The 26744-nt window shown below is 53.5% G+C and overlaps 1 protein-coding gene across 2 annotated transcripts in view; it reads right to left on the bottom strand.

Annotated features, from left to right (window-relative positions):
- PIK3C2B (phosphatidylinositol-4-phosphate 3-kinase catalytic subunit type 2 beta) overlaps nucleotides 1–20366 on the bottom strand; it is a gene marked incomplete at its 3' end in the record, with an annotated part of 39510 nt that extends 19144 nt beyond the window's left edge. For both annotated transcript variants that reach the window (XM_084245988.1, XM_084245989.1), the window contains exons 1-14: nucleotides 19369–20366; nucleotides 15607–15707; nucleotides 14871–15025; nucleotides 14434–14554; nucleotides 11592–11703; nucleotides 11384–11463; nucleotides 10991–11054; nucleotides 9468–9614; nucleotides 8790–8823; nucleotides 7674–7869; nucleotides 6095–6217; nucleotides 2500–2667; nucleotides 1855–1966; nucleotides 675–817 (exon numbers count right to left, since the gene is read on the bottom strand). In XM_084245988.1, coding sequence (XP_084102114.1) covers nucleotides 675–817; nucleotides 1855–1966; nucleotides 2500–2667; nucleotides 6095–6217; nucleotides 7674–7869; nucleotides 8790–8823; nucleotides 9468–9614; nucleotides 10991–11054; nucleotides 11384–11463; nucleotides 11592–11703; nucleotides 14434–14554; nucleotides 14871–15025; nucleotides 15607–15707; nucleotides 19369–20301 — 2489 coding nt within the window. In that variant the 5' untranslated portion in view covers nucleotides 20302–20366. The remainder of the gene's footprint in view (nucleotides 1–674; nucleotides 818–1854; nucleotides 1967–2499; nucleotides 2668–6094; nucleotides 6218–7673; nucleotides 7870–8789; nucleotides 8824–9467; nucleotides 9615–10990; nucleotides 11055–11383; nucleotides 11464–11591; nucleotides 11704–14433; nucleotides 14555–14870; nucleotides 15026–15606; nucleotides 15708–19368) is intronic.
- Nucleotides 20367–26744: the final 6378 nt, after the last annotated feature.

The raw sequence follows: 26744 nt of genomic DNA, 5'->3' as shown, positions 1-26744 counted from the left end.
CTGCTCTGGATGCCCTGGGTAGACTGGAGAAAGGGATGTGTCCCCTCTCACTTGCCCCCACCCACACAGGGCTGTGCAGGAGCCAGAGATGCACAGAGAGCAGGCAGGGGAGGAGCCCAGAACCACCCCCCCGCCCCCAGCAACTCCTGCTCTTGATTTCTCACTGATCCCCCCTTCTTCAATCCTGGTGTGAGGGGTAGCCCCAAGGATGACATCAGCTTGGACTCCCTGACCCCTGAGAGCTGCCAGCTTGCCTTGACATCTGATACTTTCTGGAAAGTGACAGGGCCAGAGAAATGCAAAACTGTGGGTGTGTAAGGGGCAGGATGTGGGGCAGGGTGGTGAGGACCACAGCTACCTGTCCCGATGGACAGCAAGAATAGGCAGCTTCTCCGGGCTGGGGCGATGTTCTGGTCCCCAAGGCAAGCTGAGTCTGGGCCAAGCTCCCAGTGCAGGGACAGGCCTCCCCCAAGCCCACCTCTTGACCCTGACTGCTCCACTTTGCCTAGTGTCCCCTAACGAAGAGGGGCCTGGGGGCAGCCGTCAGCAGAGAGGCTCACCCCATCCCACCTCAGCCCCCAAAGCAGGACAGGGACCTGGGAGGTGAGCAGAACAGAGGGAAAACGTGGAAACTTAGTGGCCTCAGCCACTCATGGGGGCACCCTGGACCTCACCAGTACAAGGACTCCTTTTGCGTAATGTTTTTAAGCTTGCGTTGGTCTTCCTCCCGGAGGCTGCCAAACTCATAGCGGGGGCTGAACTTGTCTCCGGGAGGGCTGGTGAACTTGACATCGAAGGCAGAGGAGGGGAAGTCAATCTGCGCATGGCATGAGCAAAGCAAGGAGAGAGGACGGCAGGTGAGTGGGGCTGCCACTCCTTGAGCCAGCATTCCTGTTTTCCTCCCTGCTTGCCCTCGGGCTCTCTGTGAAAGACTTAGTTAAACTTGGTGGTCTCTAAAGTGCCTTCCAGCTGTAACTTCCAGCAAGAAGTGAGAAGTGGTCGCGTGAGGAGGAGGCTGGGCTGAGATGTGCGAGGTGAGGATGTGGCCCCGGCCAGCAAAAGGGGCTGGCTCACAGGGGCCTCCGGTGTGGACCCCTGGGTGCGTGCTGGGTGACACCTCTACCAGCTCTTCAGCCTGTGATGGATGCTGGGTTCCCTGTTCCACCTGCCAGATGGTAACCCCCCTAAAATGCCTATCAGAGCCGAGCCAGCTGGCTGTCCAAAGGAGATCTATATTCCTTCATCTGACAGAACTGAACCTTAAGAGGCACCAAGTAGAACGTCCCAGGCCCTGAGCACAGACAGGAACAAGACGACAGGGCTGCCTCTCAGAGCTTCCACTACATGCCACTCTGTGGGCTTTGATATCCCACATTACACACCACAGCACCCCACAACCACAAGAAAGGGGAGCCGGAAACCAATTACTAGACCTTGAACCTGAAGAACCCCTTTTCCTCTCCCCATGAGCAGATCGACCCCACCAGAGCACTGAGTGGCTGGCCGCAGGGAGTGCTCCCCTTGGTCCCCAGGAGGGGACAGCTCAGGTCTGATCAGGTGTGACGAGATCAGTCGGGGGCATTAAGGAACTGAGCCCCGCAAGGGGAGGATCTCAGACCCTGACTTCAGGCTGTGTGAAACTGAAGTTCACCACCGGGACCTTGGACGTAGATTTCACAAAATTCACCCTCTCGCTCTGGGCCTAACCACATTCACCTAGTTGCTTTAGTTACATCATCCCCAAAGTTCCAGAACTTTCTCCTACTGTCCCAGTCCAAAACCCCAGAGGAAAGCCTGGAGCTGGAGAGGTCCTAATGGGTAGATGGGGAGGAGGGGCTGGCACTGGGGCCCCACCTGCAGGATGACGCTGTCCGGTTGGTGGAAATTAGGTGCACTCCAGCGAGCATTGGGGTTTTCCTGTGTTGCTGGCCATAAGCCAAGAAGCTTCCGGCCACAGGTCAGGACTCTAAAGAGAAAGGAAGGTCAGATGAGCCAACAGGCCCGGTGGCTGAGAGCTGGCTTTCCTCCTGCTGCCCCTTCACCCAAATCAGCCTTTTCTGCTTGAAGCCACCACTCAGCTCCTCCCCTCATCCCCTCCAAGATCACGGCCTTTTCCTTTTTCCAAGGCCCAGAAAAGTTCACTCCTTCAGGAAGCTTTTCTGAGTCACCCGCACCTCAGTCTGAGTGCTGTGCTAGTTGACCTTTAAGGGCCTCCAATGAGAGTCAATGCCATGTTGCCCGAGTACAGCATTTTCATGCCCCTCCCCAGAAGTCCTGGGCTACCAGACAGGCCCAGTGGCACCTGGTTACATTAACTGTCCTGGGCCTAGTCCTGTGCCTGGGTCCCCTCCAACAGGTCTGGGACCCTTTGGACTCTCCATGAGCCCCACATGGCCGACCTTCCAGGGGGGCACTGGCCAATGCAGCAGCCCGGGCCCGTGTCTCAATCCCCTTCCTTCCCTTCCAAGGCCATGCAGCAGCTGCCCGGGGCCCACATACTGCCTGAAGTTGAAGAGCGGGGTAGTGACCCAACCCAGGGCTTCAGGCACGCGCCGCTGCTTATTGGCCTCCGAGGAGCTCCCGGGTGGGGGCACTGGCAGCGCATAGAGAGTGGCACAGAGCAGCGTCTCCCGAGGCAGCCGGTTCACCTGCACCGGGAAGCAGATCCTAGGGAGGACAGGAAGCCAGGTCAGGAGGTGCTGTCTCTGCAGCTTCCAGGGGCAGGTGGCCCGGAGGTCAAGTTGGGGCTGAGAACTTGGCCTCCCTCTTAAGGTATCAGACGTGCTCCCCGGGGTAGCTTTCCTGCAGACACCATAGACAAAGCCTACACTGCGTGCTCCCAGAACATGGTATGGTGTCTCCGGGGTGTCTCAGCAGAGTGAGGCAAACACCCCAATTCTGAGCTCCATGGGAATGGGGCAGGACAAGCCCTGCCTGAGCCATCTCAGTGCTGAGTGACCACATGTTACCATAGCCACACTCCTTCCCCTGTTTGAGGAGTTCTGCAGAGGGTCACCAAGAAGCTGCTCCTTTCTACAATCCTTTTCCTCTACCAGTCGCTACCCTCCCTCTTCCTGCTACGGGAGCCACCAGGAAGCAGTGCCAATTGCTGCCCTTGGTTCACCCTCCCCCACTGTCCTCCCCATGTCCGTCTTCTGCGTCCCCTCCCCTTCTCCTTATACCCTTGTCCCCGGGCACAAGGTGATTTGCTTTCACCCCAAAACATTTCTGAACATTTCCAAAGCCAAAGGGATAGAGGGAAAGGGGCTTTCAAAGTCGGGGACGGGGGGTTTGTGGGAAGTAAACCTGTAGGGCGAAAGGAACGGAGACACAAGGGCCACCGCTACCCAAGCCCACATGTTTCCTCCTGGGCTCCTCCTGAATCACACCCAGACGCTCCCTCCAAGTTCAGGATTAGGAGCTGGGGTGGGGTGTGAGGGGAGGGGAGCTGTGGAAAGAGAGGGAGAATCCACATTACCTTTCAGGGAAGCTGTCTCTGGGCCAAAGTCCACATGGTTACACCCTCCTGGCTGGCCCTGGCAGCCCAAGCCCAGCAGATTCTATGCCAGAGGGCATATAGGCAAGGTGGCCACCCCCCAGGCTGGCAGTTTCCTGATAAAGCAGCCTCCCTCCAGCACAGCCCCTCACTCCTCCAGGGGAATCTCTACCTAAGTGAGTCCCTCCCTCCTTCCCTCCCTCCCCAGAAACTGGCAGAGCACTACTCCGTCCCAGCTGCCTCTACCCTGGGGGGGGGGGGGGCGGCCCACAGCTAAAATTAGGGCCCCTCCAGCAGCCAGTGGACATGCCAGACCAGGGCTTGGCTACTGGACCTATTTTAAGAGTTAGCTGATCCCCATCCTACTGCAGTAGAGACCGAATCAGCTGACCCAAAGCCAAGAGGAGAGGGAACTACTCCTGCGCCCGCTCTTTTCATCCAAGAAGAGACTTCCAGCTTCGTAGCTGGAGGAAAAGGGAAATGATGAAACTGTCTAACTTAAATCATGACCCCGAGAACCAGCCAAGGCCCCTTTCTCAGTCCTTGAGTATATATGGTCTTCCAAAAAGCTGCCCATGCACCTCCACCAGGATCAGCCAGGATAACTAGTGCACTGGTGACAGCCCTCCTCCTGGCTGCAGAACCTCCTTCTGAAAAATCCTTTCCTTTCCCTCTGGAACCTATTCCTCAATATCATATCATAGGGGCTGCCTCCTCCAGGAAGGACTCCTGGGATGTGTAACTTCCAGTGCAGGTTCTACCACTCACAACCCTGAACAACTACTCACAACTCTGCATCTGTTTCCTCATCAGTGAAAAGGGGACACAGCTTCACTTGTGACATGTGTACACTGTGCACTCTGCTATGTGACACTGTGGCTGCTGCACTGGAACTATGCTATCTGTACAGTATTTTCATGCACAAATATCTTCTGTGTCAGGCACTTGAAACAGAGACACTGAAACAGGAAACTGAGCGGCTCCCCTAACTAAGAAAACAAAGGAGATGAAGAAGAAAGCATTGATCCTGTGCCAAGCACTTTACCTACAACGTCCCACCTGCTTTCAAGCAGTTCCATGGGCTAGGCCCCACTACCATCTCGCTGCTAGAGGTTATACCTGCCGTAAGGGGGGTGATGGCTGACTCTGACCCCTAATCTGTGGCACCATGCCCCCAAAGCCTTGGTCTTGACCAAAAAGATGCCAAGAGGACCTCTGTGGGGCATCTGGATGGGTGGTGCTGAGATGGCGCCCTCCACAAGGTCTAGGCCAGGACTAGCCTCCGGAATTCAAGGGACAACTCTCAGACAGGGGATGGAAAGGACCCCCAGAGTAGGCAGACTGAGCAAGTCAGGCCAGACTGTCCCAACTCTGCTGTTAACACTGTGACAAAATGGTCTAAGGCCTATTTTTTGTGGCCTGGGCCACAGAGCTGTCCAGCACCCCTCTCTGGACAGTGGAAAGAACCAAGGCCAGAGAGTCCCAAGGGGATGGTGAAACTCAGCATCAGCTGCCTCCAGGAGTCTCTCCTGCCCTGGCGGGTGTTTGGTTAACGGTTTTCATTTACACCTTTATTGCCCAAAACTCACACAAGGGTAAGGCCAAGAGAAAGGGTCTGCCTCCCAGTTGTTCATCTATAAAGTGACCTGCCCCTCCCACCAAGTCCACGGACACTTTGTCTCCCCATTTCATATCCTTGGCCTCCCCAGGAGCCCTCCTAGGTTTCTTTAACCTGCATTCCAAGTAGTCAAGGTACAAATCTGCTCTGCAGACTGTCAGATACAGACAGCCTGGGGTAGGGAAGCTGAGGCCAGCAAACAGGGTCTGGATGCTCTGGAGGAGGACAGAGCACAGCGCAGGAAAAGCACTCAGAGGTGAACACCCCAAAACCTCCATTTGAGGCACCCTCGCCTCATGTCCTACTTTGCTTGGCATTTGCTTACCTTCCCGATAGCAAATTATCCTTGATAAAAGATGATTCATATCATCTTGTGCCTGTGGTTTCATGTTTATATTATAACCTGTCAATCTCATTTAGTGCCACAACTGTCTTGGAGTTAAACAAATGTGTCCACTTTACAGTTTGAAAAACCAAGGCCCAGAGAAGCCAAAGAGAACCTAGGACCAGAGACAGAACTAGAAAGGGAGGCTTGCTCCTGTGGTTCCAAGCCTGTCCTTCTTTCCTATTAATAACCTCCTTTTCTCTTCCCGTAAGGGAGAAAGCACAGTCCTCACTCCCCGGTCCTTGAAACTCTATTTGAGAGGATATGAACCCATCAGACTTTTAAGGGAGATGAGTTCAAAACAATGAGTTATTAGTAAAATTAACAATTAACATGCATATGGTCCTTTACAGCTACTTCTCTGTGGCACTTCACTGCAACTCAAGAGATAGAAATTACACTGGTCTCACTGAAGCATTAGGGAAGTGGAGCCTCGGAGGCCGAGAGGCTGGCTAGGTTAGGTTTGGTGACAGCCTGGTGTAAGCCGGGCATGGGTTCTAGGCCAGGTCTGACAACTGGAAGTCTAAGTGGGTTTGCAGTGGCCTGGGCCTGGGTCTGGGCATAGACCTGGGAACAGGCATGGAGGGGGGCTTACTGCTGGTCCCAAATGATGAGGTGGAAGAGGTACTTGGAGAAGTGCACCCGTCGGGTCTGCTGGGGGCTGCACAGCTCCTTGCCTCCGTGGCTGAGGGAGCAGGAGAGGAAAAATTCTTCATAGCTGCAAGAGAAAAGGGGGCAGGTCAGGACACTGAGCTCCCAAGCCCCAGCTCAGCCACCCAGCCTATGCCAAGCTCCATTCCCCTGGTAAAACTCCACTAGGCCTCTGGGGACTGTAACAAAGGGTCTCAGGGCAGGAAAGCCAAGTTGTATTTGAGGAACTGTGTGGTCGGGGAGCAACTCAGTCTTGATCCCTCTAGGCCCAGTTTCAGGTTGCAGGCTGGGCCAGTGGTTTTTCCTTCCTTACTGGGAACCTGCCAGCAGCCTCCTCCTTACAGTGAGCTCCAGTCCATTGGGAGGCCAGTGCACGTGTGTACATGCGCATGCGCTGGTGAGAGGGTGGGGGATGAAAACGACATATGCCGACATGAATGCCAATACATGGGGGTCCCTGTGGCTTGTGACAGGTGCCTGACAGAAGAGGTCAGAGAAGGCCCTGGTTTCCCAGGCTGCCTCCTTTGTTCTCCACCAATCGCCCAGAGGAATACATTAAGTGAGGAACAAAGAGAGAAGGGGGAGGAGGAGGAAGGGGAGTCTGGAAGGGGGGGTGTGGAGTCAAGGCTTATTTCCCCAAGCCTTGGATGCCAGGGACCCTGCGGAGAAGCTGAAGATTACCAAATGAACGCCCCTCCACCCACACATGCAGGCCTGGGGAACTCCAGACAAAGGGTCATCGCTCACCTCCCCGCCCCCTCCCATTGTGCATCTTCAGGGGAGTGCACTCATTGGCCATGGGGCATGCACTCTATCTGGGAAGCGGCCATCTGTCGCCAAGTCTCCATCAGCTGGCCTTGGACTGGAGGGGGCAGGGATGCCGGTGCAACCAGCGCTGAGAGGGAATGGCAGGATCTGCTGCTGCCCCTGCTCATCTCCTAGAGACCTTCTGTCTCCTCTGGGTTGTCCCAGGCCTCCTGCGGGTGTCTGGCTTGCCCACTGGGTACCACGATGCCACAGATTCTAAACTTGGGACAGCAGGATCTTGTGCAGCCAGGAGAAGCCTCCCAAAAGTCAAATATGGCTCCCACCCTATAGGCTACTCAGCCCTGTGCTTGAAGCATGGTGACCTGAGATAAGCAGCGTGGGGGTCTTAGTAATAACCTTTTGCTCAGTTCCTAGGATACAACTTAGTCCCTGGTATGAATCTTGCTTCATGTTAAACCATGTACCGCCATGAGGCAGAATAGACCTGGGGGGTCCCATGACGACTGACCCTTTACTCACACCTTGGTACGCAACTCACCTCTTGGTATGTAGCCAAGTCATATCTGGCTATGCACAGCTGCCCATGCAAACCCACCTGGAATCTTGTAGAAACTGAATGTATATATAAGCCCCTGACTTCCTGCAAACAGGGCTCTGCCTTTAAATGGAATCAGCTGAGTCAGCACCAGTGCAATAAACCTGCTTCTTATTAGTCCTGGTGTCTAAGTTTCCTTTCTGCCATATAATAGATTTACCTCGTAACCCAGATGATGGGGATGCGGTGGGATGCATAGACTGTGAAGGCCAAGGGCCCCGAGAAGTGGCAGGCCTCCTGCACCAGGTCATGCCTGCGGCTCCCGGGCACTGTGGTCTGGAAGTCTGCATTGAACGTGTTGCAGTAGAGCTCCACCAGGTCCAAGATGGCAGCCGTCAGGGCTTCCACGGCCTTCTCTGTGAAAGGATGGGGTCAGCAGGAAGCCCTGAGGCCTCAACCAGCCCTATCTCGTTCCCATGGAGCTGGCTAGACTGGGATACTCTAGGACAGCAGTCCCCAAAGCCAGTTGGTTTCTGACAGCTGTGACAAAGTTCACCCATTTGAGGTGAAATGAGAAAAAAGCAGAAGCATGTTATAAGCTTTTCATAAAATGATAGATATTCCATTTCAAACATTGCCCTTATTTTTTATGTATTGCTACTTACTTAGTATTCTGTTAGGAATTAGTAGGAAGGATAATTGTCAGTTACTTTCAGAAAGTTACTACTTGGCAAAATAAAAGCTGACAAATTCTGCGTTGGTCCCCCAAATTTCTTTTTGGGATATTTATTGGTCCACAAAATCAGGAAGGCTGGGAGTCACTGACCAAGAAGCCCAGAGTCAAGGGGTTTATAGGGCAAAGTTCTGCTTAAAACGCTCCAAGGGGGAAGCCTAGTAAAAAATGCTTTATCACCTTCTTCCCAGGCCCATTCTAAACTGGAAACACAGGGGTGATGAGCCTGGAGAAAAAACACCACCTACCCAAAGTGAGAGTTTTCCCATCTGGAAGCCAGGGCTAGCTGCCTCACCGGCCCCACCCCCACATTTACACCACCTCATCACCATCTCCCAGGGAACCACAGGAATAACCAGTAAAGAGAATGAGAAAACCCTCTGTGGAAAGAAATATGCTCTCCAGCTGCGTCCATGCCTCATATAGGAAGACACATGGGCACATATGCAAGCGTACACATACCCATACATGCACACACGTGCACACACGCACTCAGAGGCAGACTCGGACCATTAATTAAGGGGACCAGGGAAAACAGGCATCTGGGTAGAAACTGTGTTGTCAGCCACCTCTACTGGACATGCCAAAGGCTGGGTGCCTTACCTCGGTTTTCTCTCACAGCCAGGACAGTGGGATCCTGTTGGGGAAAAAGGAGAGGGAGGGGAGCTTCAGAGCCAGGCCTTTTCCATTACAGCTGGAAGAAGGGTTTTCACAGCTGTGCTCATCTGGACCAGACAGGGCTGAAATTTAAGAAGCAGAGATTCCCCTGGGAGGATGGAGTAATGATCTGTAGCAGATCCATGTGATGGACGGAGACTGGCCGAGGATAAAATCATGGTGTCCACCCACACGAGACACGCCTACCCGCAGGCCTCCCCAGTTCACGGCGCTGCCTGCCCTGGCCCCATCTGCACAGCCAACAGCCCCCACCGCGGAGTCACCAAGCGCAGGCTCAGGGAAGATGTGGGTGTTGCATCCCGGTGGGCATGCAAACTGCCATGCCCAGCAACTGCCAAGGCTTTGGTGATTATAAGTAAAGCCTTTGTTGGCCTGGACCTCCAGGCAATCAGTCCCCAGGGCAGACCTTAGCCCACCCTCATCTTTCCCGGAAGGGATCACACTTGGTATTAATTTCCCAAGAAATCTGTGGTTAAACTGTTCAAACATAAAAGATGGAGGCGGAGAGAAGAGTCTTCCACTTCTGTCAGCAGACACCTAATCACACAGTGAACCTGTGACTGTGTCTTTCCCTGCCCCCCACAGCGCTCTGGGCCCCGGTACCTTCTGAATTTTAGGCTGCATGCGGGAGGGGCAGGGGGGCAGCTGGTTGAGGGCGCTGGTGATCTCAGGCGTCTCCACAGCAGCCAGGGCATTGCAGATGGCCTTGACGGACTGGACCACCCTGTCAGCCTTCAGCGGGAAGTCCCCCTGCGGGAGGCGGCACAGTGAGGCTGGCAGCCAGCCTCTCAGCCCCTTGCCGAGAGTGGCAGAAACGGTTTGGGAGGAGCAGGGGCTCCATGACCTCAGGGGTAATGCATGGAATCCGTGCTCTATTTTCAAACCCCCAGCATCAGTAAACATTGTTCCTACTGAATTACACCAGCCAGGCCCACATTCCCAATTCTCCCAGCCTCCAGCCTCCCTCCCTGAACCTCCTCTGATTCCCAGTCTCCCTCGCAGCCAGTCTACTTACACTATATAAACACAGGTCTCCCCCAGAGACAAGCAGTTTTAAGAAAAATCAATCCACAGGGACTCAGGAGAGGAGAGGGCCACGGAGACCACACAGGTTCCGCCTGCCCCGTGGCTCTTTCTCTTACTTTCACCAATTGCCAGACAAACACCATCACAGTTTCCCAGCACACCACACTCACGCCCCTCTCCACACTTGGCTCCTGCGGTTCTTCTCACCTGCCCTACCCTGACTACCTATGTCAATTCAAATTACGGACTGGCTAAAATCCAGCCTCCTTCCAAAGCTTTCCCTATCTGTCCTCCTCCAGGGTCCTTGACCAACTCATGACCATCCTGCTCTGTCTGCTATTAGCTTTATATTATTTCTTTTTCTAACAACACAAATTCCCCAGATTCTTACGCTCTCTTCCTGCAGCCGCCAACACAGGGCCAGACAACTGCAGGAAAGGTATTGCGAGAACTCCCTGTTGCTGTAAGTGTTCGGGTAGAGGCTGCCAGAGAGAGGATTCTGGCAGTGGGCAGAGGGTTGAGGGAGGAACAGTGCAGAAGTTCCCCAAAGGGAAACGCCCATGGGAGCAAAGAGACAGCGCTGTTTTTGAAGACCACTGCCGACTGTCATTAGCTTCACAACATTTGAGGCAAATGTTTTTCCTCATGGTTTTGAGACTAAAAACTCCATATGCATATGGGGGAAGAGTCTTGGCCAACTCCTTCCCCTCCCTTCGGGTCCCTCCACCCTTCTGAAATTTTTCTATCTGTGACACCAGCACGTTAAAACCTCTCACCCCAGAAGGCTCCCGGGAACAGCTCACAGGCTGCACGGCAACGTACACTCAAGCACAGCAGAGGGGACAACTCGAAACCCTGAAGCCCTACTCTAGAGACGGGATCAAAGCAGGTGCCTTAGCTCCCTCAAAAGAGGAGCAGACCCCTCTCCACACACGTGCCAACTGTGTGTGGCAGCAGTCTTGCTTTGCCCATGAGCACGGGGGATAAAAAGATTTCAGTGTCCACTCCAGATCCCTGTAGCACCGCTGGTGCCAGGAGTACTACGGGGGGGAAGGAGGGGTGCTTTGAGCAGCAGGAGCAGCCGGAAGATCTGTACTCACATCAGCCAGCAGGAACATATCCACCTCATTGTGGTAAGTGTCGAACAGAAGACTCAGGGCCTGCCTGGGGAGGTGGGGCAGGGAAAAGTCACAGGAAAGTCGGGGCAGACCCCATGTACTGGGACACCCATTCTCTCCAGCCCTCTTCACAGCTCAGGAGTCAGACTTGGGTTTAAAGGGGTGCGCTCTCTGTCCAGATGTTCTATAAAGACTGAAGGAGGGCAAATCCCCTCTACTTTACCACTGAAGGGAAGAGATGCACTGGATGGGGATGGCCCCATAAGACCCTGGCCCTACCTCCAACAAGATCCTGGGGCCCCGGCAGAAAAGAGAAGCAAAGGGATCCCCTCATGGTTCCTGTTGGGCCCACACTCTAGATGGGCCCAGTCTCACCTGCTGATGGTCTGTTTGACGGGCCTCTCCTGCAGATGGACGAGGTAGTTCAAGGTGGAGGGGCTCTGGTCGTCACTCACCTGTGTGAGAGATTTCCCACTCAGGGGTGGTGTCTTGACCTCACCCCCGGCTCCTATTCTCTTCAACTTCACCCCTTTCCCTCTGCACCCCTCAGCCCCGTGTGGCCATTAGCAGCCCCCACACTCACTGTCCTGGCCAGCTCACGGCGAACGGCTTTCTGCTCCATCAGCTGCAGCCGAATGTCAATGTCAAACTTGCGGCAGTACTGAATGTATTCATGGCTGCCCAGGGCATGCTTGCTGGCAGAGAAGAGGACAGGCCATTAGCATCCCAGGACCCCCAGAGAGAGAAACAGGGAGAGAAACAGGAAGAAGGGCAAGGCAGGGGATGGTGCTGTCTTGCATCCTGAGCCTGGCTCCTAGGAAATGGTGTGGTAGAGCTCCAGGAGGCGCTGTCTAAGGAAAAGCCATCAGTACACTCAGCCAGAGGCACTTATCCCACTTTCCTAGATATTTACGCCACAGGTTGTTACCACTGGTTCACTCCAGGGACGGGGACTTCTGGAGGGAGTCAGGAACACAGGGGCGTCTCAGGGGCAAGTATTGACACATACTGGGGCACAGTGGAAGTCACATGTGGAGGGCCTCTCCCTCACTGTGGCCCTCGGTCTCCCGTCCCCAACCCTTCCCTACAGGTGCTGAGGCCAACCCCTGACTCCAGATCTCTATTCCCATCTGCTTCTCCCCTCCTGTGGCCCTGCCTGATGGCGAATGCCCATATAAATGGCTATAGACTTTCTGGCCAACACCCACTTGCACACCATTCCCATCACAGGAGACCCCAGTTTCAGAAGGGGTGGCTTCAGGAGTCCTTCTGTCGACCATTCTCATCCTCCCCCCGTAAATTTACCTTAGTCAGAAAGAAAAGCAAGAAAAGGCCAGAATGCACCCAAACTCCAGGCCAGTCCTGCAGGCCTGGGCCAGGTCCCGGCAACTGGTAAACAGAAGCCGGAAGGTACTTCCTTCCTCAGTAGAGCTGGGAGTCTGGGCCAGAAATGGAGGGGGAGGGGGAGGGGAGACAAGCCCAGGGTAGGGGATGTGCAAAAGGTGACAGAGGTGCCAGGCCTGAGACCAGTCCAGGCCTAGCTAGGGCTTTAGGGGGTCCTCCACATCCTGAGGGGCCAAGCCTGTCACCTGGGTTCCAACCTGCCAGGACTGAGCTGCTGTCAAAAGCTGTGGAAGAAGAGGCTGTGCGTGGGGGCTGGGTCAGGTGGGAGTGCCCTGGGAGGAAGGAAGAGTGGTGGGGGGGTGGCAGGAAACCCAACCCTCCCTGGGGACTGTGCAGGGCTCTTATCTGTGAGCAGCCTGCATCCTGGCCCAGCGCTCCTCCTCAGCACCAGCCCCTCCTGCCAGGCCTGTGCAAGCAGCTGAGGGCTTCCTGCAGGCTAGGTTTTTGGGGCCCCTTCCACCCCACCTTTGCTCAGGATCAGAGCTCTGAGGGGTCTCCTGGATGAGAGTTGTGGACACAGGCCCTGTGGGAGGGCTTCCTCGGTGTGCATTCAGCTCAGCTGCGGGAGCCCCTCCATGCTGTTCCACCTCACCCTGAACACTGCCCGGGTCTGTCAGGACCCGAGAGCCTATTGACCACCTCTGGACTGGGGGAGCTCAAGGACATGGGGGGCTGCAAGGAAATGAATGACAGTGTCCATCTGACCTGATCCCCAGGCACCCTTCCCCTCGGGCTGGTCCTTCCCTGCTGACAGGCATCGACGGCTTGTTGGATGACTATCACATTTAACTGTGTTCCATTTTACAAAAGAAACTGTAGGTCGGGGTTTAAAGTCAGTAAGCAGCAACCAGGATACGAACCAGTCATGCGGTGTGGCCAGGAGCTGAACTGGACCCACCGTGTTCTTAGGTCCCCGACACAGCGGTGTGTGTCTCTGCGCCGGGAGACCCTGAGGCTAAGACTGCTTATTACTCTCCAGGGAAAGTGAGCACACATGGAATATGTCCAAACGATGCCCCTGGAGTTGTGCCACACAGGACATCCCCACTTTCCTCCCCTCAGCTTTCCAGCTAAGGGCACAGGGGCCAGAATGGGATATTGTTTCCCTGAGGTAACAGAAATGAGCCAAGAACCGCGATCACCACAGAACAACCGTCCACGCATCTAGGCCTGGATGGAAGAGAAAGAGCCAGTGAGGACACCGGTCAGCACTGCCACGGGCTGATGCAGCCTCTGCTTCCCCTGCTCTCAGCCCCGCTTTCTCCAGGGGGCCAGAGGGAGTGGGCAGGGGGCATCCTGGAAGATGCAGATCTCTTTATTTCCTGATCTGCAACCCTCTGGCTGAGTCCACAGCCTGCCACACAGCTACAGCACCCGAGAGGCCATGATCCTCCACTACCCTCCACCCCAATTCCAGAGCCCCAGGGCAGCGGGAGGGGAATGGCTGCAGCTGGCACGTCAGACTTTCCAGGGAGGCTGCTTGATGCAAAGGGCACGGGATGGAGAGGTGCTTGGAGGCGAGCCTTGGTGAGGAGGAGAACCAGATGCCTGTGCCAGCCAGGAAAGGCTGGTTGGCCGGGAGAGGAGAGCAACTGTGATCTCTCCCCAGGCTCCATAAGTGCATTTCTGCCCCGTTCTCCTCCTGCCCCTTGCCATAAAGACACTACAAGTAATCAAGGGCAGGAGCAATAACCCCAGCAACCCCCGCCTCCACCCCCCCCCACCTGCCTGCATGAAGTCTGTAAGCAAATTGAACCTCGTCTTTGCCTAAGCCCAACTCCAAGCTCTTCCACAGCAGATTTGGCCCAGGAGTTCAGCCAGCCCTCCTAGATGATGCAGCTCCCGGGGAAAGCGCGACGTGGCTGTGAGTGTGCCCAGAAAGCAGGAGTCCTGCCTGGGGTTGGGGTGGAGCTGCCAGCCCAGAGCTTGAGCCAAGCACCAGCCCTCCCCAGCATCCTTCAGTCCTGCTGCCTACAGGCAGGTCCCACCTCCTACCCCACATGACCCAGCCCCTCACTTACTTCTGTAGGAACTCCTCCAGCCCACAGGGTTTCAGCACAAAGTCACCCACGTTCACCTCCCTCAGCTCATCGTGGGTATAGCACAGGGTCTGGTAGATGAGCAGATCTACAGTGGAGGAACCTGTAGGGTGGGCCCGCGGAGCAGTGAAGGTAGGTACTGGGCTGGTGGGGCTCAACCTCCCCACGCGGACTCCTCCCAGCTAAGCACGCTCCAGAGCAGAGCAGGCAGATACAGCAGCGTGGGGGAGAGGCGGGGAACTGTGGATCTAAAAGGCTGCCGTAGAGCCAGTCACTCCAGAGGAGCTGCCCCACGGCCTCTTCTTTGGGCCACAAGGCAGCATGGGAATCAAGGACAAAGGAGTTCACAGTCCCAACACCACCTTGCGGTCCTCCCAGCCCCACCTCCAGGGATGCCCTTGCCCTCCCCATTAACTCACAATTGCAGGTAAATGTGAGTGGCTCCCGAAGGCTGTTACACAATACAGTCACCTTCAGGTTGACCTCATCCCCCAGGTGCTCTGGGCTTGGGGTCACCGCACTCCAGACGTATCCAGTGAGGGCGTAATCTTGAATGTCAGAGCCTGAGCGAAGTCTGTGCAGGAAGAGAGAAGGACCCTCGCTGTGCAAGAGAGCAGTCCAGAAGAGGCCCACTGGGACTCTTCCACCCTGAGGCCCAGGAGCCCCTAAGTGCTCACATAGCTGGCAAGGCCCTCCAGGTCTGCAGGTAGGCAGTGAGGGAGCAGCCCTGGAAAACCATGTTCTTCACATATTTGCTACAGTTGTAAATGGTATCCCCAACAGAGCTGAACAGTAGGGGTAGTTCTAAAATGAAAAAGCTTTCTACACTACAATCAACAAAGAAAATTTCCAAATCCATTTCTTTTCTTTTTTCTCTAGATGATGTTCTTATCTCCTCCTGGGTTGCATCTGCTCCTCAGGGCCACTGAGTCTCAAGAGACTGGGATAACTGAACTGTTAGATGAAAGTTTCATGCATGTTGTCAAAAAACACAGCACAGCTAAAACTTCATAAAGCCTGCACACACCTGCTCTATGGAGCTGTACATTGAGAGTTATCAACAAGGCTCTTCTTCCTTCCTAAGAAAGTTCTGAAAGGGGTAGCCACCCCCCAACCCCCACAACCCGCCCAAATCCCCCATTCTTTAACTCTTACACATCCAGCATGTGGCAAAATGCAGCAACTTCCTCATCTCTCTCCTCTGAGACCTCAAACAACTCATGGCCATTGGCGACGGCGTGGGGCCGGGAGCCCACCTTTAAGAGAAGAGCAGCTGTGTCATCTCCCTGCCGGCATCACCTTCCCCTGGCTGCTCCCAGTCTGAAACTCCTAACCTCTAGGTGTCAAGACTTTTCTAGTTAATATCCAAGCTCTCAAAGGAATTCATGCAACTCAACAACAGAAAAACAAATAACCCAATCAAAAAACAGGCAGGTAATCTGAAGTCACTTCTCTGAAGAGGACATAGAGGTGGCCGACAGACACGTGGAGAAATACACATCATTATGAGGGACATGCAGATCAAAACCACAATGAGCTTTCACCTCATACCTGTGAGAATGACTTACATCAAAAAGACAGTAAAGTGTGGGTGAGGGTGTGGAGAAAAAGGAACCCTGGTACACTGTCGGTGGGAATATAAATTGGTGCAACCATTTTAGAAAGAAGTATGGATCTTCCTCAAAAAACTAAAATTAGGGCTACCATGTGATCCAACAATCCCACTTCTGGGTATCTATCCAAAGAATATGAAAACATTAACACATGGAATTATATGTACCACAGTGCACTGCAGGACTCTTCAGACCAGCTAAGATATAGGAAGAACCTAAGTGCCCACTGGTAGATGGCTGGATAAAGATGTGGTAAATATCTATGGTGGAATACTACACAGTCATGAAAAAGATGAAAATTTTGCCATTTGCAGCAAAATGGGAGAGGATTATGTAAAATGAAATAAGTTAGAAGGAGAAAGACAAATATTCGATGATTTCAACTGTATGTACAATATAAAGAAACAAAGCAGATGAATGGACAAAACAAAATAAAGCAGTACTACAGAACTAAAGTTACCAGAGAGGAAGAAGTTGGAGGGTGTGAGAAAGGGCCAAGGGGGTTTAATGGCTGGTGCTAGATGTTTTGATTTTAAAAAAAAATTTATGCAAAATTTGCCCTCACTCTATAAAATAGCTACTTGAGATACTGATTCTCCAGAGGAGGTAAAAATCCATGCTAAAAAAATAAAAAGACTTTTCTAGCCATTCAACGTTCAGTGACTATTAGCACAAGAAAATATGGGGAATCTAAGAAAATATTTGCCATCTTAGGATACTGAAAGCCAAGTCAAGAAGGAGGACTTGAAAACTTGGCTGAGTACAGAGGCCTGGGCAGGACAGACAAGACTGTGGCCGAAGTCACTTCCGGAGAGGGCAGTCTAATAAGGTCAATCCAGCAGGTTCAACAGAGTGCAGCATGGCTGGGCTAACAACTGGCTTTAAGGGGGATGCTCCCAGAGGCATGGTGGGGATCAGAGCAGGCACTTGTTCCCTGCCACACCCCTGAAACACCTCTGAAACCAGGGCCAGTGTGTGGCCCAGTAGTCCCCAGGGAAGCTAGGTCTTGGGCAAAAGCCTCGACACCCGTGGCAAGCCTTCTGGACCCAAAGCAGAGACAGCCTCGTGGGAGCCCTTGGATGGAGGCAGTGACTCAGACACCTGTGACTTCTGGGTCAATGCTATTTGAGGAAGAAAGTGTCAAAGCAGCTGTCTCGGCAGGACAGAACCTGGTGGAGGCTCCTCCTGATGGAAGCTTAGCTTCTCCTGCCTCCCAAGTCATCTGGTTCTGAATGTTAGGAAGTCAGCCTGGGTCCCATTTCTTATCTAAGAGCATGTGTGTGGTAGGAGGGCATAGTCTCTCGGACAAGACCTCGAATGGTCCCCCATCACAGAGCTGCTTTCAGTCACCTGTGAAGACTTCTAAAGGAACCCCCAAACAGGGCCTACAGCCCAGCCCTGGCAGGAGGAAGTAGAGGGAGAGCTGGTGCATGACGGGTTTCTGCCTGAGCAGCTGCCCAGAGCAGCCACCCCAAGGGAATGAAGCTGTGGCTCCAATGAAGCGCCCAGCCACATCCGGTAAAGGCAGATGGGGTCAGCAGCTGCTTCCGGGGATCAAGTCTATGTCTCTGCTCATGGCAACACCTCACCTCTCGTCCTCCCACTGGCTAGTCTCAGTTTGGGGCAGATGGCAGCGACTGAGCTAGTCATTTGAATATCCAGATTGTTCCCTCTGACGCTCTCTCTCGTTAGCCCTGCTCCCCTGGGTGAGCATGGAGGGGGCGCAGCAGCGGGGGCAGATGACATGTGAGGCCCCAGCTCTGCCAAGTTCGTGCCTGTGTCCCAGTCAAAACAATAGCACCACTGTCAGCAATTAACCCATAAAAGTGTGGAGACACACACACAGAGAAACAAAGACAGAGAGAGAGAAACAAAGAGTGAGACAGAGAGAAGGACAGAGGGAGAGGAACCAGAAAGCAAGGGAAGGCGAGGGGGTAGAGAACACAGTGGCTACTGAAGGCCATTTTCAGGCCCCTTCAGTACCACTCACTGGCTCCACAAGAAAACAAAAGCCACTTACGTTTGCCCTGCTGGCAGGCCCCGATGGCATCGCCCGATGCTGGCTGGGGGGGTCTGCCGGGCAGAGGCTGGCAGCGGGGGTACCAGGCTGACATTTGGAGCCAGCCAATTCCAGAGCTGGCTCCACAGGCCTGGGATAAGGAGTATCATTCCGGCTGGAAGCCCGGCGAGGGCGGGGTGGTGGTACAGGCCGAGAGCCCAAGGGGTCTCTCCTCCTGAGTGGAGGTGGGGAGGACCAAGGCCGCATTCCCCCAAGAACTGGCAAGAGCTTTCAGCTTGTCCTTGCGTCTTCAAGGAGACTATGGACCAAGCTCCCTCTCAGGACTCTGATGACACACGGGCTGGGGGAAGGGTGAGGAAGTGGGGGGAAGCAGGAGAGAAAGGGAGCAAGAGGGGTGACCACCTACCACAGCGCCTGACTCAGTGAGTAGGCCCAGCTCAGTGCCCTGGGAACAGGAATCTCCCTGTCCCTATAAATAGCCGGAGCAGCCCCACCTCGTAGAGCAGGGCCTTAAAAAGCCCGAAGCTCCGGGGCTGGGACTGATCCTAGGAGCTGATTCGGCTTTGGGGAGACTCTCTTAGCAGAAGCCCAGGAAAGAAGGACCATGTGATTTCCAAGACTTGTTAAGGATCCCAGCTGCTGGACACCAGGTGATCCCTTAGGCAACACAAGGTGATCATTAGGCAATAGATATGGAAGGATCAGGCATGGAATCAGGTGGTGCAATGTCACTACGGAAGTAATGGGCCATGGAGGTGCCTCTTGTTGCCCCCTGAGGCCAGCGATTCCAGGGAGGAGGGCGAAACACACCATGGACATAATACTTTTTAACCCAGAAGAAAAGATCAAAGCTGCCCTGAGCTACCCCGTGCTCTGTGGAGCTATGTTGTCATTTCATACTATGTACTGGTAAAAGTGAATTATTGTCACCCTGCATACTTTCTCTAAATATTTCCACTGTGAAAGGAAATGGGTGGTAGTGACAGTTGCACACGATGTAAAGGCACTTAATGCCACTGAACTGCACACTTAGAAATGGTTAAATGGTAATAAAAGAGACAGACGGGCAGACTCAACTGGCCAACTGGGCAGAGTCACCAGTCCAGGTCCTACACCACCGAGAGGACACATGCCAGGGCCGGGGGCTCTGTGAAGGGAGAGGAGGGGAAGAGAGCGCTTTGCAAATCTGGATTTGGAACAACAACAAAAAGAGAGAGAGAGAGAGAGGACTCTTGATGGCTGATGATGTGAGGAAAGAGGGGCAGAAGATGCACAGGTCCTCACCGGAGCAGCAGAGATCCGGTGATTCTTCCCAGGTGCTGCATTTTTGCGGTTAGCGCAGCGGGAGTTGTAGGTGCGAGGGGGCACTTGTGGAGGCATGGTCTTGCTCCGGGCCACGGGTTTGCCAGGAGTATCCTTGCTGAAGTCTAGGGGCCTCCGGCCCTCCTTCCAGCCCCTAGTGGCGTCCCGCAGCATCTCCGCATCGTAGGTGGACTTCAAGTTGAGCCGGGTAATTGCGTCGTTAATACCATCGTAGTCCACAGACCCCAGCAGGCGCCCTGGAACGCCACCTCGCGGCTCCTCTTCCTCTTCGAGGATCCGATGCCCTAGCAATTTGCCCTCAGGTTGTTCCACCAGTGAAAAAGTGTTGATGTCATTGGGTTGAGAGATCTTGGAGGATGAGGGGGACCCTTTTCTAGGAGGCAGGGGAGGGGTGTCCCAGATGGAGACTCGGGGAGGCAGAGGAGGAGGGGACAGTTTCTTAGAGGAGTCATCTACGTCCCCTGGCCCTGGGGACAAAGAGAGTCCCCCATCTGAACCATCAAAAAGGAAGAGATAGTCTCCAGCCAGGGAGCCTTTGGGCCAGGGATCGGGGCCAGGCTGGGAGCCCTGGGAGGTAGAGTGGTTAGGCGGCCCTTCCTGCGGCGAGAGGGAGTTGTAATTGAGGGTGGGATCGGAGCCAGAAAGACCGCGTAAGAGCTTGAGGTCATTCCGCCTTCCTGTGTTCTTACTGTAGAAGTCAAGGTCGAGCTCGTCCCAGTTGATGAGGGACGGATCTGTGTTCTGCTTGGCCCTGCTCTCCTCCTTGTCGTGCCGGAGCCGGGACAGAGCGTCATACTCCATCTGCAGGGCCTCAGCCATGGCCAGCTCTTTGCGACTGATGCCCACCGACTCCAGGGACTTCCAGTGTTCCCCACTGCCCTGAGTCGAAGACATGGTGAGGGTGGGCAATGGAGAGACAAGCAGCCTCTACTTTCTGCCAGTGTCAGGTCTGCAGGGTTGTGGCATGGTGTCCAGGCACCTGTAGGTGAGTGGCAAAAAGAGAGATATTAATGATCTAATTCAGGTAGCACAATCTGCACCTGTGCCTGTCTGTTGCTTTACTGCCTACAATAGATGAAAAGAAAGAGAAAAATGATAAAGGAGATACCAGGACCCCCTGGTGACACAAGGGGTTAAGCACAGCACTGAGGAGCTATCCACATCTACAGCATAAGTTGGATCTCCCATCAACCAGGGAGCTTCCCACATGGTGCAGCAGACCTCTCTTGCCTCGCCTGCTGTTCCCCTCAGCACTGTCTTTCAGTCAGTCTGCCTGTTCTGCTCCCCACTCTGTCTCTGGTGAATCCTCTCACCCCCTGCACCTCTGGCTTGTACCCCAGTTCTTGCATGCATAAATAAAGTAAATCTTAAAAAAAAAAAGAGAAAAGAGATACCAAGATAACTTTATCTATTACATCCCTCTCCCCTTCCATTCATGTATACATGTCTCCACTTCTGGTCTTTAATCCCGTCCTCAGCTCTCTCACATGTAACCCAGGAAAAAGAGGGCCCCTGCGCATCAGTTGAGAGAAAACAAGGGCCTTCAACCAGCTTAAAAGGGACACCGCTGGTGGAGAATCTACAATGTCACCACAATATGGAAAACAGGAAGCTTCTTGTAGAGGTAAATTACCCTGTGGCTCAACTATCCCTCTCCTCTAGCTACCACCCAAGAAAAATGAAAGACAGAGCCATACCACAACTGTATGTGAATATTCATTGCAGCTTTATTCATACCATTAAAAACTGGAAATTCAAATGTCTGTCAACAGGCAAATGAACTTAAAAAAAGTTTTAAATCCACACAATTGAATACTACTCTGCAACAAAAAGGAACAAATTACTAATACGTGCCATTGCATGGCTGAATCTCAAAATAACTAAGCCGAGTAAAAGAAGTCAGACAAAAGAGTCTGAGGGTGTAGGATTCCACTTACATAAGATTCAGGAAAATGAACACTAAGCCACAGTGACAGAAGCAGCTCAGAGGTGATCCGGGCAGGGGTGGGAATAGCAATGGAATAGCAAGAGTCACTGGACCTTTTGAAAGAGTGTGACTATGTCCATTATCTGATAGTTTCACAGATGCACACATGCCAAGACTTATCAAATTGTACACTTCATTTTTTTTAAAGATTTATTTATTCATGCATACAAGAACCGGGGTACAGGCCAGATGTGCGAGAGGGTGAGAGGACTCACCAGAGACAGAGTGGGGAACAGAACAGGCAGACTGACTGAAATACACTGCTGAGGGGAGCAGCGGGCAAGACAGGAGAGGTCTGCTGTGCCATGTGGGTATCTCACCAGCCAGCCAGGATCGAACCTACACTGAACCTACGGACAGCTTCACAGCACTGCGCTCAACCGCCTGCGCCACCAGGGGAGGTCCTCAAATTGTACTCTTTAAACATGCACAGTTTAGTGTATGTCAATTACGCATCAATAAAGTGATAAATGAAAAGTACAATATAGCCTACTAAACAGACCCCAGATGGCACTAAGATCCTCCCCCCCAAACACCTACATGTACAATAAAACTAAGCTTGCCAACAGGTGAGAACCAGGTGCTTGACAGGGTACAGGCATGTCAAAATATTGCCTCCTCTTGGCCCTCTCTTTTTTTAAAAAAAAAAGATTTTTTTATGAATACAAGAACTGGGGTACAGGCCAAAGGTGTGGGGAGTGAAAGGATTCACCAGAGTAGGGAACAGAACAGGCAGACTGACTGAAATACACTGCTGAGGGGAACTGTGGGCGAGTCAGGAGAGGTCTGCTGCGCCATGTGGGTAGCTCACTGGCAGGGGCTCAAACTCATGTTGCAGTGGCTGCAGACAGCTTCATAGGTTGCATCTTAACCCCCTGCGCCACCAGGGAGGCCCTCTTGGCCCTCTCTTAATCCAGAGAATGACCCTGCATTTTCAGCCAGGAGCTGGGACAAGCCGAGTATTAAGATTTGCCTTAGCCTGGCACACTATGGAGAGGGACACTGGAAATAACCTCTCTCAGCTTCCTACCTCTCTTACCCACTAATACATCAGCACTTGCACTGGGACCCCCCTTTCTTCCTTTGCAGAACAACCCTCTAGAGTTCTTGCCCCATCCACCCACCTCCTCCAGGAAGATGCTCCCCAGTATCTTCCTCTGAGGGGAAGAGGGGAGGAGAGGGGAAGAGGGAGGAGAGAAACCTACTCTCTAACATCTTCCCTTGACTTTGTCCTCCAGCTGATATCCTCCCTGTTCTTCCTTCCCGTCCCAGCCGAGCTGCATGAGGGTAGATGACACACAGATTCCAACACATCCCTTCCCATTACTCCTCCACCATCATCTGGCTGCTGTCCCGACATTCCACAAAAACTGCTCCAGCAACAGTGCCCTGTCCACCCAATTCAGCAGACACTTCTAGCTGCTGCATTTGTCTCAACAGGCCATTCTCTTCCTCCTCAGATCCCCAACCCCCGGCTTCCATAGCACCTGTGCTCCACCTCCTTCTTTGTCCTCCTTTTCTTCGTCTACCTCTGAAGTGTTACCGTTGGCTCAAGAGTCCATTCTGCCTGGGCAATCTTACCTGCATATACCATTCACATGATAATGACTCCCAGCAGATTCCCCCCTCAAGTGTACAGGCCCACCGCTATCCCAAGCCCCAAGGATTCAAAATGAACTATCAGGGGCCTCCCTGGTGGTGCAAGGGGTTAAGACACAACCTATGAAGCTGTCCACAGCCACCGCAGCACGAGTTCGATCCCTGGCCAGGGAGCAACCCACATGGCGCAGCAGACTTCTCCTGTCTCACCTGCTGCTCACCTCAGCAGTGTGTTCAGTCAATCCACCTCTTCTGTTCCCCACTCTGTCTCTGGTGAATCCTCTCACCCCCACCCTCATACCTCTGGCCTGTACCCTAGTTCTTGTATGCATAAATAAATAAATCTTTTTTTAAAAAATTAACTGTTGCTTTCTTTCCTGCCCAAGACTTTCTTGTCCCTCCTGGTTCAAGCACACCGGTCACCTGAACTAGAGTCCCCCAGGGTTCTTCCCTCCTTCCATTCCACATGCAATCACTGAGGTCTGCCAGTTTTCCTCTTTAAAATGTCCCAAGTCTAGGGGCCTCCCCGGTGACGCAGCGGTTGAGCGCTGGGTTGCGAAGCTGCCCACAGCCTCTGCGGCGCCGGTTCGATCCCCGGCTGCTCCCCGGCCACCAGAGGAGGGTCCCACATGGCGCGCAGACCTCTCCTGCCGCCCGCTGCTCCCCTCAGCAGTGTACTTCGGTCCTTCTGCCTGCTCTGCTCCCCACTCTGGATCTGGTGAATTCTCTCACCCTCCCGCGCTTCTGACTGTACCCAGTGCATGTATAAACAAACAAATAAAATGTCCCAAGTCTAGTGCCTCTTTTTGTCCTAACTGCTGCCCTATTTTCACCTTTATCTTTCAGTTGGGCATTACAAGGGCCTCAGTTCCTCCTCCTCCTCTTTCCTTCTCTGAGGCTCTCTCCAGTGGCCAGAGGGCTCTTGTAGAGTGTAAATCCCATCATCCCACTCACTGCTTGAACCCCTTCAAAGGTTGGCTGTTTGACTCCCCACCAGCCTCGTCCCCAAGCACATATCACCATGGATTTGATGCCTAGGAGAAGCCTCCCTCCCTGGGTGTTCCCTTCCCAGTGCTCTGTGTGGCTGTCTCTGCCCTTGCTCAGACACCATGTTCCCCAGGAAGCCTTCTCTGCACCCTCAAATTGGACTAAGGCTCTTTATAGCAAACATAATTTTAAAATATTTTATTCAAAGTTCAGTGTGTGGATCTGTCACTGCCTCCAGGCTCCTCACGCTCTGAATCAGCCTGCTCCCACTGAGAGGGTCGAACCTGAGAGGGATGGGGGGGGGGCAGAGCATCTTGGTGGTGAGAATTCTCAGACGTGGAGACAGTGAGGTGATACCCTCCCCTGGGGTCTGTCTAACACAGGCTGGCATGTGAAAAGGCAGGCCAGCACATGGACGAGACCACCACACCAAGAGCCTCTGGCCCTGGGGTTACTGATTCCCTTCAGGCCAATTTCTCAGAGGACTCCACAGTCAGACCCCAGGGCTCGGGCTGCTTCTTGGGGAGGAAAAGGCGCTGCTGAGGGTGATCTGGCAGGCTGGGCTCTAAGGCTCTTTCCAGGGAGTCAGAGAAGGAATCAAGCTACCCCTGGTTCCAGGCCAGGAAGCCACCACGCTATGTCTCAGCCACACAGGCCTGTCCACAGATCTCTTGCCCATAGCCACACTGGCAGCTCTTGCTTCCAAAGGGCTCAGCACTCACTCATTTTGATCCTGAGAAATCTGTGGTAAGGAGGCAGGATAAGCACCATCACCTGAGGGCCAGGAGAGCTGGCCTAAGGTAAGGGCAGGTCAGAGCAGGAGCGCCAACGGCCCCAGGGACCCCAGGCCAGAGCAAGCTGGCTTGCTCACCCAGTAAGCCCTGAATTTCATTTCCCAGGAGTCTCATTTTCCCTGCCTCCCCGCTCCCCATTTCAGCTCCTCTTTACCAGTTTCTGCTGGGTTGACAAATTAGACATTCCTTAGGGATCCTATAAAAAAGCAAGTATTTATGCAGGTCCCAGGAAACAGGTGAGCTGGACCAGGGCCTAGGTCTTTGCTGCTCTGTGGCTCATCCAGGAAGACATGGCTGGGCCAGCACCACCCCCACACAACTACAGGACCACCCTCACATTACATTCTATGTGCAGGACACCCTCTGACCACAACAAAGAACCATATGAAAGGCACCCCAAGGAGTTGTGCGCCGTGATGACTTGTGTTCTCTTCCAGTATCCATCTCTCAGAGCAGATGGAAATGGTCTGAAAGGTCAAGTTCGGTCAGTTTCCTTTCGGCACCCGCATGCACTAATTGTTAACATTTCCCCACATTTGGTCTCTTTGTCTGATCAGTCACTTGAAAGTAAGATGCAAACACATTACCATGAAATACTTCAGCCTGAAACTCTTAGGAACTAGAACATTCTCCTATATAACACAATGTCATTAGCATACCCATGGAACTTAATGTTGACTCAGTATTATCTAATTTAGAGAGGGTTCTCATTATCCATATTTGAAAGGCTTAAATTATCAGCCTGTCACTGCAAGTCCCTGGCCCTCTCCCGGAAAGGCCTGCTTCAGTAGGGAGAGTCCCTGGACTCAGTATTTTGGAGTCCCTCAGGCGATTCAGATGTGCAGCCAGGTTTGATGCCACAGACAAGGGCTTTAGAACCCCCAGGGCGGCAAAAGAGAACTGGGGAAAGAGATCCCAGAGAGCACCAGGCAGTGAGCTGGTGAGGGCAAAGGGCGTGCTATGGCTGAGCAGGTCAGTGCCAGGGTCAGAGCAGCACCAGGCACCAAATAGCCCCCACAGCTGCCAACAGATGGCTGGAGCCCGCAGGGGAGGAAACAGGGTCAGGGCAGAGCCACACAATGGTTCAGAGTCAAAGCATGAAGGGGAAGGAGGGAATACTCCCTCCAGCGGAGCTAGCTGTGTTCGGTCTCTGCAGGAGAGGGCGGGCCTGGCGCCAGCAGCAATACCAGCTGTGGACAGGGCTTCCTGCTGCAGGCCAGGGTATCAGAGCTGCGCCGCTGGGGGCCATGGCAACTTGATGGTTTGGGTGACCTTCTCCCCCCAGCCTGAGCCACAGAACTGACTTCCAGTGGGCACTGAGTTCCAGCTACATACCAGGAGCCGGGCTAGACCTTAAAGTATTCAGATAATTGTGGCGCAATTTCAGGGCATGTAAGATCTAGGAAAGGTGACAGACATAGACATAAACAATTCAGTCCCCACCCCTAAGGCACAAAGCAGGGAAGTACTACAGGTCTTGGCCCATCCTCACTGGGCAAGATGGTGAAAACATAGAGGGTCTCGAGCCCCTGGCCGTGGGCATCCCACCTTTTGTAGTTTTTACTAAAGGGAGAGGACTCCATTCTAGCACTGCCCTAGGAAGGTGTCTCGAGAACCTCCCTCAGGACAAATAAGGTCAAGGGTTTGGAGGCCATTAGGACTTGATCCTTTTGATTCCAGAGTTTTCTCTTCCAACAGGAGCCCTGTCCCTATCCAACCCCCCTCCCCAAAAGCCACACTCACCAGTGCCCCAAGTCCCAGTGGCTCTGCAGGCAGGGACCGTTCCCCCCACTCCAATCCACACACCTGCAGCCCTCTCCCTTCACACAGCCCCAGCTCCTACAGGGAAGATCAATGTGCCCCGTTGCGTTGCCAGGAATCAACTCTTCCGGCAGGAAGGATTATCAGGAAGCTCAAGGAGGTCGGCTCTCTGCCTGGATCCACATGTATCTGACTCCTGCATCCTTGTT

This window comes from Talpa europaea (genome assembly GCF_964194135.1).
Source record: "Talpa europaea genome assembly, chromosome: 10".
NCBI classification, from domain to species: domain Eukaryota; kingdom Metazoa; phylum Chordata; class Mammalia; order Eulipotyphla; family Talpidae; genus Talpa; species Talpa europaea.
Note: the sequence above shows the minus strand (reverse complement) of the source record. Positions and strands in the feature narration are given on the sequence as shown.